This window comes from Neomonachus schauinslandi, chromosome 2 (assembly GCF_002201575.2).
Source record: "Neomonachus schauinslandi chromosome 2, ASM220157v2, whole genome shotgun sequence".
Classification (NCBI taxonomy): Eukaryota; Metazoa; Chordata; class Mammalia; order Carnivora; family Phocidae; genus Neomonachus; species Neomonachus schauinslandi.
In genome coordinates this window covers 54,076,647-54,088,008 of record NC_058404.1, presented here as the reverse complement: position 1 = coordinate 54,088,008, position 11,362 = coordinate 54,076,647, and the positions used below count along the sequence as shown (strand labels likewise).

The following is an 11,362-nucleotide window of genomic DNA, read 5'->3' as shown; positions in this document are numbered from 1 at the left end:
CACATACATATATATACACACACACATATACACATATATATAATATAGTACATAATTTTAATCTTAGTGAAATACATTTTTTATTTTAATATCTTAAAATTTATTGAATGAAATTTATTGAATAAAAATCCCATGTAAATATAACATATCCCATAACTATATATTTTGTATACAATATAATATATATTTTACAAAAATTATATACTGTAATTTAAACATTTTGTTAGAAAACAAGGTTTCTGATTATTTTTTTATTAGAAACGATGATTCTATGAACACCTTTATTTACACAACTTTTGGGTTTACAGTTTTTAAGTCTTACCAAACACAGCAAAGATAGAAGCCAATAATGAGAGTCAAGTCTATAGCTTGAAACTCATTAATACAGCAATGGTTAGCCATGGTAAATTAACCAGACTTACTAACGTATTCTTCATTAGCTAAGTTGGTGTTTTCTTTAATATGACCTTCAGAAAATTATGAGAAAAGAGCAGGAGGCACTTCAAGGTGGTTTTACTTCCCGTCTTCAATTTCTGACTCTAGATTATTTCTCCTTTGCCTGATTGGAGACCCCTGGGTAAATGTGGTGACTGACCGCTGTGGAAAATGAAACCAGGGCAGTGGTAAGCTCTGAAATAAATGGGCTTTTGAGGCAGGATATTGGTGGGCTCATTGGATGAGCTCAATGTGAGTGGGAAAGGAAAATATAAACAAACAAAAATCAAGAAATTCCAGTGAAGATAGTGAGAGCCTGAGGTAAGAAAAACAAATGTTATTAAGTTTTTCTTCAGAGGCTCTTAGATTTCATGACCAAAATGCTGTGAAAGGAAGTCAAAGGAAGAAAAGAAGACTTTGGTTACATTTTAGCATCCCCAACTGCCATTCAAGTATTCAGAGTGAGGAGAGGAAGTGTATTTTGTCTGAGTCTAAGAAAAATTAATTTTGATTCAGTTGGGACTATTTAAAACAGACATTTGGCTACTTCGTAGTGACCTGGGACCAACAAAATCTGTTTTTGCCAGTTTATCATTAGCTCAATTTGAATCAAGCTGCCAAAATATTATTTTAATGGATTTTATTGGTCAGTTTCAACTTCAGGTTAAATATAGACATATAAATGCATTTAACCTCCATTTGGTCTTACTTATAGTATACATATGGCCCACATAAATTTTTAAAAATCTTCCAGGCCCTGAACATATTTTTAAGATAAGTTGAACTTGGGCGCCTGGGTGGCTCAGTTGGTTAAGCGACTGCCTTCGGCTCAGGTCATGATCCTGGAGTCCCGGGATCGAGTCCCGCATCGGGCTCCCTGCTCGGCAGGGAGTCTGCTTCTCCCTCTGACCTTCCTCCCTCTCATGCTCTCTGTCTCTCATTCTCTCTGTCTCAAATAAATAAATAAAATCTTTAAAAAAAAAAAAAAAAAAAAGATAAGTTGAACTTGTTGACTAAATTTTTCCAAGAAGGGTTTCCATGGATTTTTTGAAAATAAACTTAAATGTGCCCACAAAAATAGGACATTATTAAGATATTCTTCCTGATCCTCTCTTGACTCTTTCCAAAACAAAAATTGAAACTTAGCTTGACCTCTTGTACCATGACCTCTTTGTACTATGTATTCCAAAACTAAATTATATTATCACAAATAAAACATTCAATAAACAGCTGCCATGGAAAACTGATTTTGAATGGAGCATTCCAGAGTTTAGCTGTATCTTTAGCATCAGCATCAGATAAAGCTTAAGCTCTCATAGGGTGTTTGGTGCTCTAATGGACAATTTTCGTGTTCCTCATCCTCCCGCCCCTCTTCCCCTTCTCCTCCCCCTCCCCCCTCCTCCTCATTCTTCTTTTACAATTTTTATTCTGATTAAATTGGTATTATTTAATATGATTCTAAGTAATATCATTTGTTACCTAAATGGAGCTTTGACTGGAATTGAGAAAAATCTAACAAGAATCTTTTTATTCAATTGATGATGTAGAAAGGGCATTTTTAAGCTAACTCAATGGACTCCTACAAATGTTATTTGATTCATACAAGAAAGCCCCTTGATTGTTATGCCTTTTGAGTTGGTTTTAATTTGTTCCCCCATCTCTCCTGCAACTGCAAGGAGCAGATTGCCATTATGCTGCATGAAACCTCCTTGTCCAAGCTCTGGCACTTGGGGTGCTCACAGGAGTGGACTGCTCAGTGATTTGGATACTCATCCTCCATGCTGTTTTACTGATGGCAAGTCAAAAGCCAGGGTGGAGTCATTCCCTGAAGTAAGGTTACATGCGTTTGGTTTTTTCTTCCTTCAATGATGGGATAAAATTATGAGCAAGAATGTGTTTTTTAAGGGACAGTGGGGAGGCACTGATAGGGAATATCTTTTAAATTTGTTGTATCTTCCCAGATATAACCAGGTCACCATCTCAGACATTGGATGTTACTATATACCCTCATTTAACCTATAGGTATCAGATTTCAGTGGTGACAGTATCTATTGTAAGTAGCTAACATTTATGCAACAACATTTATTGTGTATCAAACAGTATCAACAAAGAACATCATCTGAACCTAGGTGTGGTGCATTATTACCCCACTTTGTAGATGAGACATCTGAAGCTCAGCTTAAAGAAGTTTAAGTAACTTGCTCAAGGTCACACAGAATGGAAATGCAACCCCAATTAATCAGGTTCTAACCTAACATGCTATGATGATCTTTGGTAATTTGTCCCTCTGTCACAAACAAAAATGTTTTTTAAATTTTATTTATTTTTTAAAGGATTTTATTTATTTGACAGAGAGAGAGAGCACAAGCAGGGGGAGTGGCAGGCAGAGGGAGAGGGAGAATCAGGCTCCCCGCACAGCAGGCGGAGCCCGATGCGGGGCTCGATCCCAGGACCCCGGGATCATGACTCGAGCTGAAGGCAGATGCTTAACCAACTGAGCCACAAACAGAAATTTTAAAATAACCTTGATTTTTCTATTTGTGGTTTTCAAGAATTTAAAACTCTAGGCTTTATTTATAAAGACTGGTTCAATCTCTTAAGCAGAAAGCATGATATATCTGAGAATGTCTGGAAACTGTACATTCCTCAAGAAATTATTATACACAGGTAACTTAAGGAGCTAGAGTTAAGAAGAGCAAATGAGGAGATAAATGTGGTATCTTATTTGTGACCCAGCCCTATCGTCAAAGGAATATCTTCCCTGGTTCTTAGTGGAATGGTAGCTAATTATCAGTAATTGCTAAGTGCCATACATTGTCCTAAACACTTTGATTGTAAGGTATCATTTCATCAATATCTTTTGCAATTTACAGATGAAACAGAAGAGGTGCAGGGAGTTATGCAATTCACCAACTCTCCCACAGCTAACAGGTAGTAAAATATTACCTATCTTGCAGTTATAAGGATTAAATACAGGGTACATAAAGTTCCTGACACACAGTAGGCAAATAATAAATACTATCTGTTATTATGGTAAATTCTAACATCTTACAAATTCTATTCTCCTTGTCAAAACAAAACAGATCCAAATATATTGTGAAAATTAATAAAGGGAAACCTCACCAAAGTAGAGTGGGGAGGCTAGAAAGGGGAACCCTACCACTTAACATCAATTACTGAAAGACTTGTCAATTACAGGCTCCTACAGAGATGTCAGCTACATCCCCAACAGAAGAATCCTGAACAGGAAATAATCATCAATTACAAGCCCCCAAAGAAAAAGATGTACATTGCATCTCCTACATGAAATTGACTACCTTACAACTCAGCCATGGAGAAACCCTCATCACCCTGAACTCTTCAATGCACTTTCCTTCGAAACAAACCCTTCCAATTTCCTCCTTTTTCTCCATGAAATAACAGCCTCCTTCTTTGTTTGTTGGATTTGAACACCAGGCTGTTTGAGTCTGGGGCTTGTGCTTTTGGTACAAAGTAATGGTACCAAACTTTTCCACAATAGATCTGGCGCAAGAAAGACTGTATGTAATGGATGTCATTAACCCTGGAAGAGTGATATTTTCCACAAGGATGCTGGTAACATTGGCAAGCAAGCCATCATCCATATGTGGCTTTGCATTAACAGACACCAGTGTGTTAGAGGAAGGAGGAGAACAGGTATGAAACTCTCCTGGAGACTCCCCATCAAACGTGGGATGACTTCGACTGAAATCTCATAGTAAATGGCTGCAAATACTTAGTCAAATTTCAGTATTAATGTTACTGTGCCCCATTTGTATCTACACACTTGAGTAGTCTAAGGACATTTGAGTTCTTAGAGACCCTTTTATAATATAAATTAGCAGAAATATGTTGGGCTCAGATTAAATGAATATCCAAGCACAGTAAGAACCCCTAGGGTATATGAAACTTGTATCATTAGAGAAAGAAATAATTTTAAATTTAGAAATAATCTTTAAAGTCTATCTCTTTAAATATAGACTATAGAATACCGGGTCCCTCCACTTTTGGACACGATACATGACACTCTCATGATACATGAGAAAACTGCAAACACTCCTGACCAACTGGGAAGGCATTTCCACTTATCTTTGAGTGAGTCCCTTCTTCCCTCCAGATTTCCTAGCTAACTGTACATGGCTGCCCCTCTTTGTCCATCTTCATTATTTCCTGGGACTGTGACATTCCCTTGATCTGGGCCAACTTCTCAAGCCTTCTCTTTTAAGACTCATGTCTGTGATAATGTAGCTAAAGCATTTAGTGTCGTGCCTCTGCCACAGCCTGGCAGAATTCCAGACTTTCTATGTAACAGAGGCTGAGGGCAGCAATCTTGTTTGAAGGCAGGGATCAGGTGGTTTATCTTGGTACGATGTTTGCCTAGAAAGCACATTGCTTTTACTTACATGTTCTATTGATTTGAGTTGGCTTTGTGAAGGCTGTCTCACACACTCCACACTTAAGGCCTCGACAGTTCTTTCCCAAATTAGTGGGAGTAGCAAATATTTCAAAGTTTGTCAAAATTTATCTGAGTCATTTATTGTGATACAGAAGATTTAAATTTAAATATTTCACAGGTAGCATGAAAGGAATGATATAAAATATATTGGTCAGCTTTCAGTTAATAGAATTTCCCTGAATCCTTTTTTTTTTCTTTCTTAATAGAAGAGTAGAGCAAGAACATGAGTAACATTATTACTTAATCTCTCATCTGTTGATATCAGTGGAATACCCTGTAGGTACAGCAGATTTCATACTTAAGTAGTCCTTTTACTCAGGTGACTTATGTGAACTGATGGCTATAACCGAGTTATAGCATAGAGTTGTTTGCTTTTTCAATATCCACCTTGTCCTTCCTTTATCGTGTGGCTGTAGTGTGATTTGAGTTGTGTCATTCTCTCTCCAACTCTAGGGGTGAGCCCTGGTTGTTCTGAGGCACTCAGAACAATCCCTTATCCCTCGGCCACAGTACACTTTCTTGGATGGCTACGGAATCCAGACAGAAACTAATCCACACACGGCTCCCAGGCATTGGATCAGAAGCAAACATGTCACGAAGAAGAAACCAATTGGAATTGAACTCAGAACTTTCTTTTTGATGCCTATGAGAAGAGATGCCTTCTTTCACCCTGCATGTGAACAAGGTAGAATACACCCAGGAGTGCTATACTCTTCCATATAGGAGGGGATGCTGAGGATAAAGCCAGCATGTGGAGGACAGAACCTAGAGAATCAATCACAAAGAAGTAGGGCGTGAACCTTGACCAAATCATCCCTCAAGTTTATCCTTCTGGGCCTTCAGTGCATGAATTAATAAATAACCTGGGTTGACTAGACCTGATACTTTTCGATTACTTGCATCCCAAAGCATAACAACTGTTATAAGAGCATGCAGCCAATGCATTTTGGTGTGCTTTTGTAAGAATAATATGCTGTCTTATCTTGGGTGAAGAACTTTGGGATGTGTTTTCAAGGATTTACATACATTTCTTCATTAATATTTCTAATTGTTGTTGCAGCAGAAGTACATAGTTTTATGATTATCTTTGCTTCAAAAGGAAATTGTGATACAGAGAAATTAAGCATTTTGTTGCAACCACTCTCTAATTAGGTAAAGTTAAATTAGAGAAGAGGGTGTGTAGGAAAATAGAGGGGATAAGTTAAATAACACACAGTCATTTAAATGATGAAAATAAAAAAACCCGATTAAGTGGAAAAACTCATTTTATTTCATTTCTATTGTTACCAAATTAAAGAAAAAACATATGGGTTAGATCTCATAGAGAGAAAACATTTATGTCTTTAGTCACATTTCAATACTTCAAACTCCACAGTAATTAAACTCTTTTATTTTTTTATTTTATTTTATTTTTTTTTTAAAGATTTTATTTGACAGAGAGAGAGAGACAGCGAGAGAGGGAACACAAGCAGGGGGAGTGGGAGAGTGAGAAGTAGGCTTCCTGCAGAGTAGGGAGCCCGATGTGGGGCTTGATCCCAGGACCCTGGGATCATGACCTGAGCTGAAGGCAGACGCTTAACGACTGAGCCACCCAGGTGCCCCGTAATTAAACTCTTTTAAAGCTTAAGACACTCAGGTGAGAAGGAGCATACAGGCATACATCCAAAAGCTGGATGCAAGAGGATTACCAGTAAGATGATAAGATGATGAGTCATTAATATCTTCTTTATTATTCCCATTTTTGGGGGATTTGTCAAGTTCCCATATTATTAAGAATAAGAATGAATAGTACCATATTTTTTTTTTTTTTTGTAATCCATTAACTAACTACAAGCTAGTTAAAGGAATCCTGGCAGACAGTGGCATTATCCTCCCCAGTTTGGGAGAATAATCCAGGGGCATTCTTCATAATAAACAGGATAAGCCTGGATCAGGGGCTGTGGCTACCACCATATCAGCTTCCAATTTTTAGTTTCAGCACTGACTGGAGCCACAGAGCTATGCTGTAAGCCTGGGTGAGTCATGGTTCATTAGCCCATAGTCATTTCATTGCTGGAACTTTCCATCTTGCAAATGTCAAAATTAGAGTGTTCAAAGGTCCCAAGAATTAAAGGAATGAGCTCCCAGTTAAAGCTCAGCATTTATGCGGATTAACGAGAGAAGAAGTACTCTCCAGAGTACTAAAATGCTCTCATCTGATAAAGCATGGGCAGTTTGAGACAAGCAGACATGTGGCATTCTCAGTCTTTTTCTTAGTTGCAAAATGTTGAGCTTCGGTTTGTGGTCAATATCTAGATTGCCCCCTTGCTGTCTAAGTTGGCCATGGTAAATTATTTTCTCGTTTATATTAAGGGGCATTATATTTTATGAAAGGCTGTTCAGATTTTTTCATAAGAAAAACTGTATTACTTAAGACACTTTTCTTCACTCTGGTGACTCTAAAATAGAAGCACTGATTTTTTTAGGGATGCCTGAGTAGCTCAGTTGGTTGAGCATCTGTCTTTGGTTCAGGTCATGATCCCTGGGTCCTGCTCAGTGAGGAGCCTGCCTCTCCCTCTGCCTGTTGCTAACCCTGCTTGCGCTCTCTCTCTGACAAATAAATAAATAAAATCTTAAAAAAAAAAAAAAGCACTGATTTTTTAAAGACATTAAGACCTTTTATGTTTGGCCATATGTAATATTAAGTCATCATAGGGGCGCCTGGGTGGCTCAGTCGTTAAGCATCTGCCTTCGGCTCAGGTCAGGATCTCAGGAACCTGGGATTGAGCCCTGCATCAGGCTCCCTGCTCGGCGGGAAGCCTGCTTCTCCCTCTCCCACTCCCCCTGCTTGTGTTCCCTCTCTCACTATGTCTCTCTCTGTCAAATAAATAAATAAAATCTTTAAAAAAAAATCATCATATTAATACTGATTAAGAATAGCTTCCAGATTGACTAAGTCATCTGTTATATTCAATGACATTTGCTTTTGTATACCTTAAGCCCCTGAAAGAGACTGGCATTTGTATATAAAAGCTTGTAATAAAATGCCTGTATTATTCTCCAAATAATACAGACACTATAATTCTTTTTTTTTTAAAGATTTATTTATTTATTTGAGGGGTGGAGAGAGGGGTGGAGGGAAGAGGGAGAGAGAATCCAAGCAGACTCCCTGCTGAGCACAGAGCCCAACCCAGGGCTCCATCTCAGGACCCTGAGATCATGACCTGAGTGGAAACCAGGGTCCCACGCTTAACCTACTGCACCACCCAGGTGCCCCATGACCTTGACCAAAAAGGTTTCATTACTTTATTGCTCAAAATTGTGAAAATATTCTCATTTAACACACTTTTTTTTTTTTTTTTTTAGTGCTTCATTTGGTCAGGAATGATATCCTCAACGCTCTGAAAATACTTTTCTCAAGGTCCCACCACATGAAAAGCTAGTTATGTGCATACTGTCAAATCAGAATTCATAAAGTCACAAGTATGAGGTCCATGTCTTAGAGGGCTTTGTTGAAACCATCAGGAACAATATGGAAAGCTCATGGTCTCTTCTAGGCTCTTATGAAGACCTCCATATTTGTCTAAGTTGACTCATTGTCAGCAAATCAGGGAAAGGGAGAACAGGTTGTACACACTCTGTCTACTAACAAAAGGTTTACTTATATCATTTTGATTTGGGCAGGTGGGAGAACTTTTTTTTTTTTTTTTCTCAGTGTATGTGTTGTAGCATAAAAGAAGGACACAGATAATCTAGTAAGACCTCAGGCACTCTTTGTGACTTATATTTGGCAGGTAAAGAGAATATAATTTTTCCTTCCTACGTTTTCAGGCTTTACTCCATTTGAAGTATCTGGCCATGTATACACACATGGTTCCTTCATGGCGATATCACAATTGAGATTCTTTCCCCCACCCCTCACCAATTGCATAAGAGAAGGAGACTGAAAAATTTGAACCTAACACATAAAAATAGAAATCAAAAAGCTATCAATTCTCATTTATCTCTAAAAAATAATGTAAAACAACAAAATACAGTTTTATTTAAAAATAATTTTATCAACAAATCAAAGTATCCTAAATTTTTATTTTCATCATTTATTCATGAATATTCACAAATGTTTATGCATAAATATGACATATAATTGTAACCAAGTAATGCATGTTTCCTTATTCTATAAGTTTATAATTATTATTTCCGTCTATATAATATTTTACCTAATTGATGAGCCATAATTTATTTGAACACTCCTATGGAGTCAGACATGTAAGTTTTTGGTAAGATTTTGCTCTAATGGGTACTGTTAGGATTAGCAGCTTCATTCATAAAGCTTTTGCTTTTTCAAAAATAAATTTCCAGGAGAAAAGTTACTAGATCATAGTGAAGATAATTTTCATTTTTCCTAATACAGTTTCTAAAAAAATTGCTTTGTTTTATTTATTTTTTTAGAGAGAGAGAGTGCGTGGGGGAGGACAGAGGGAAAGAGAGAAGTAGACTCCCTGCTGAGCAGGGAGCCTGACAGGAGACTCAGTCCCAGGACCCTGAGATCATGACCCGAGCCAAAGGCAGATGCTTAATCCACTGAGCCACCAAGTTGCCCCCTAATTTATATTATTTTAATTGTTAATGAGAATGGACATTTATCTATGTATTTATTTACTACTTTCATTCCTTCGTGTGTAAATTTTCTGCTCATATATTCTGGAGCCAGTCTTGAAAGCAGAGATTCCATGGTCACGGTGTCCTCAGTGACCTAAATAAACTGCTCCAACATTTTAAGTAAGTCAGGACTATCATTCATCATCTCAGTTTCTTTCTTCCTTTCTTTTTAAAAAGATTTATATATTGATCACTTCCGGCCTCCCTCTAGCTGCCATCTTGCATCCCCGCATGTGTGCACCTAATCTCAGCTGGTCCGCCCGAGACCCCCTGAGCGCCAACCCTATTCCCCGGCACGGTCCCATTTCCGCTCCAACAAGATGAAAGAAACTATCACGAACCAGGAGAAACTCGCCAAACTGCAAGCCCAAGTGCGTACTGGTGGGAAAGGAACTGCTCGCCGAAAGAAGAAGGTGGTTCATAGAACGGCTACAGCAGATGATAAAAAACTTCAGTTCTCCTTAAAGAAGTTAGAGGTAAACAATATCTCTGGTATTGCAGAAGGGAATATGTTCGCAAACCAAGGACCAGTGATCCACTTTAACAACCCCAAAGTTCAGGCGTGGCTGGCAGCGAACACTTTCACCATTCCAGGCCAGGCCGAGACAAAGCAGCTGACAGAAATGCCACCCAGTATCTTAAACCAACTCCGTGCAGACAGTCTGACTAGTTTAAGAAGACTGGCTGAAGCTCTGCCCAAACAATCTGTGGATGGAAAAGCACCACTTGCTACTGGAGAGGAGGAGGATGATGAAGTTCCAGATCTTGTGGAGAATTTTGATGAAGCTTCCAAGAATGAAGTGAACTGAATTGAGTCAACCTCTGAAGAAGATAAAACTTGAAGAAGTTACTGGGAGCTGCTATTTTATATTATGACTGCTTTTTAAAATTTTGTTCATGGATCTGGTAAAATCTAGATCTCTAATATTTTTAAGGCCAAGCCCCTTGGACACTGCAGTTCTTTTCAGTTTTTGCTTATACACAATTCATTCTTTGCAGCTAATTAAGCTGAAGAAGCCTGGGAATAAAGTTTGAAATAAGGTTAATAAAGTTCTTTGCCTAGGGGAAAAAAAAAGTTTTATTTATTTATTTGAGATAGAATGAGAGAGAGAGAGAGAACACATGAACAGGGAGGAGGAGCAGAGGGAGAAGCAGACTCTCCACAGGGCAGGGAGCCTGATTCGGGGCTCGATCCCAGGACCCTGGAATCATGACCCTGAGCCAAAGGCACACACTTAACCCACTGAGCCATCCAGGCGCCCCAATGTCATCTCAGTTTCTTATGCTCTGATCCAAAATTGTACTTCCATGTACCTGGTGGCAAAGATTTCTGGTAATGCCTCCCAGGTAGTTATCACTTCGGGAGAAAATGTCCCAAGGTAATGTAAAAAAGGAAGATTTGTAGCCACAGCTAGCAATCACCCAGGAGAATCCACAATACCGTTCCCTGTTGGGTCAGCTTGTGGAACTCACCAAACATTTGGAGTGGATTAAATAGGTGATGTAGATAGACTTCAACAGCTCAAAAATACCCATTTCTGCCACATTTCCTGCTACCCTTTTACTTGTGTCGCGTTAGTTGTCGTGTTAGAGGAGCTCCAGCTAGCCCTCCAGTGAGTCACCGTGCAGTTTGGGTGTGCCTTCTAGGGAAAAGGGCACTGCCAGGAAAGCTTGTAATCAGGAGCTGCATTGATGGAGTATGGCAGCGGTTTCTTTTCTTTTTTTTTTTTTTTTAAGATTTTATTTATTTATTTGAGAGAGAAAGAATGAGACAGAGAGAGCATGAGAGGGAGGAGGGTCAGAGGGAGAAGCAGA

The 11,362-nt window shown here is 38.5% G+C and overlaps 1 protein-coding gene across 1 annotated transcript; it reads left to right on the top strand.

The window, feature by feature from the left end:
* Positions 1-9,867: 9,867 nt before the first annotated feature.
* Positions 9,868-10,430, top strand: LOC110588597 (transcription factor BTF3-like). Its single transcript, XM_044912573.1, has one exon. It carries the CDS (start codon positions 9,868-9,870, stop codon positions 10,354-10,356), a length of 489 nt encoding a protein of 162 aa, XP_044768508.1. The 3' UTR covers positions 10,357-10,430.
* Positions 10,431-11,362: the final 932 nt, after the last annotated feature.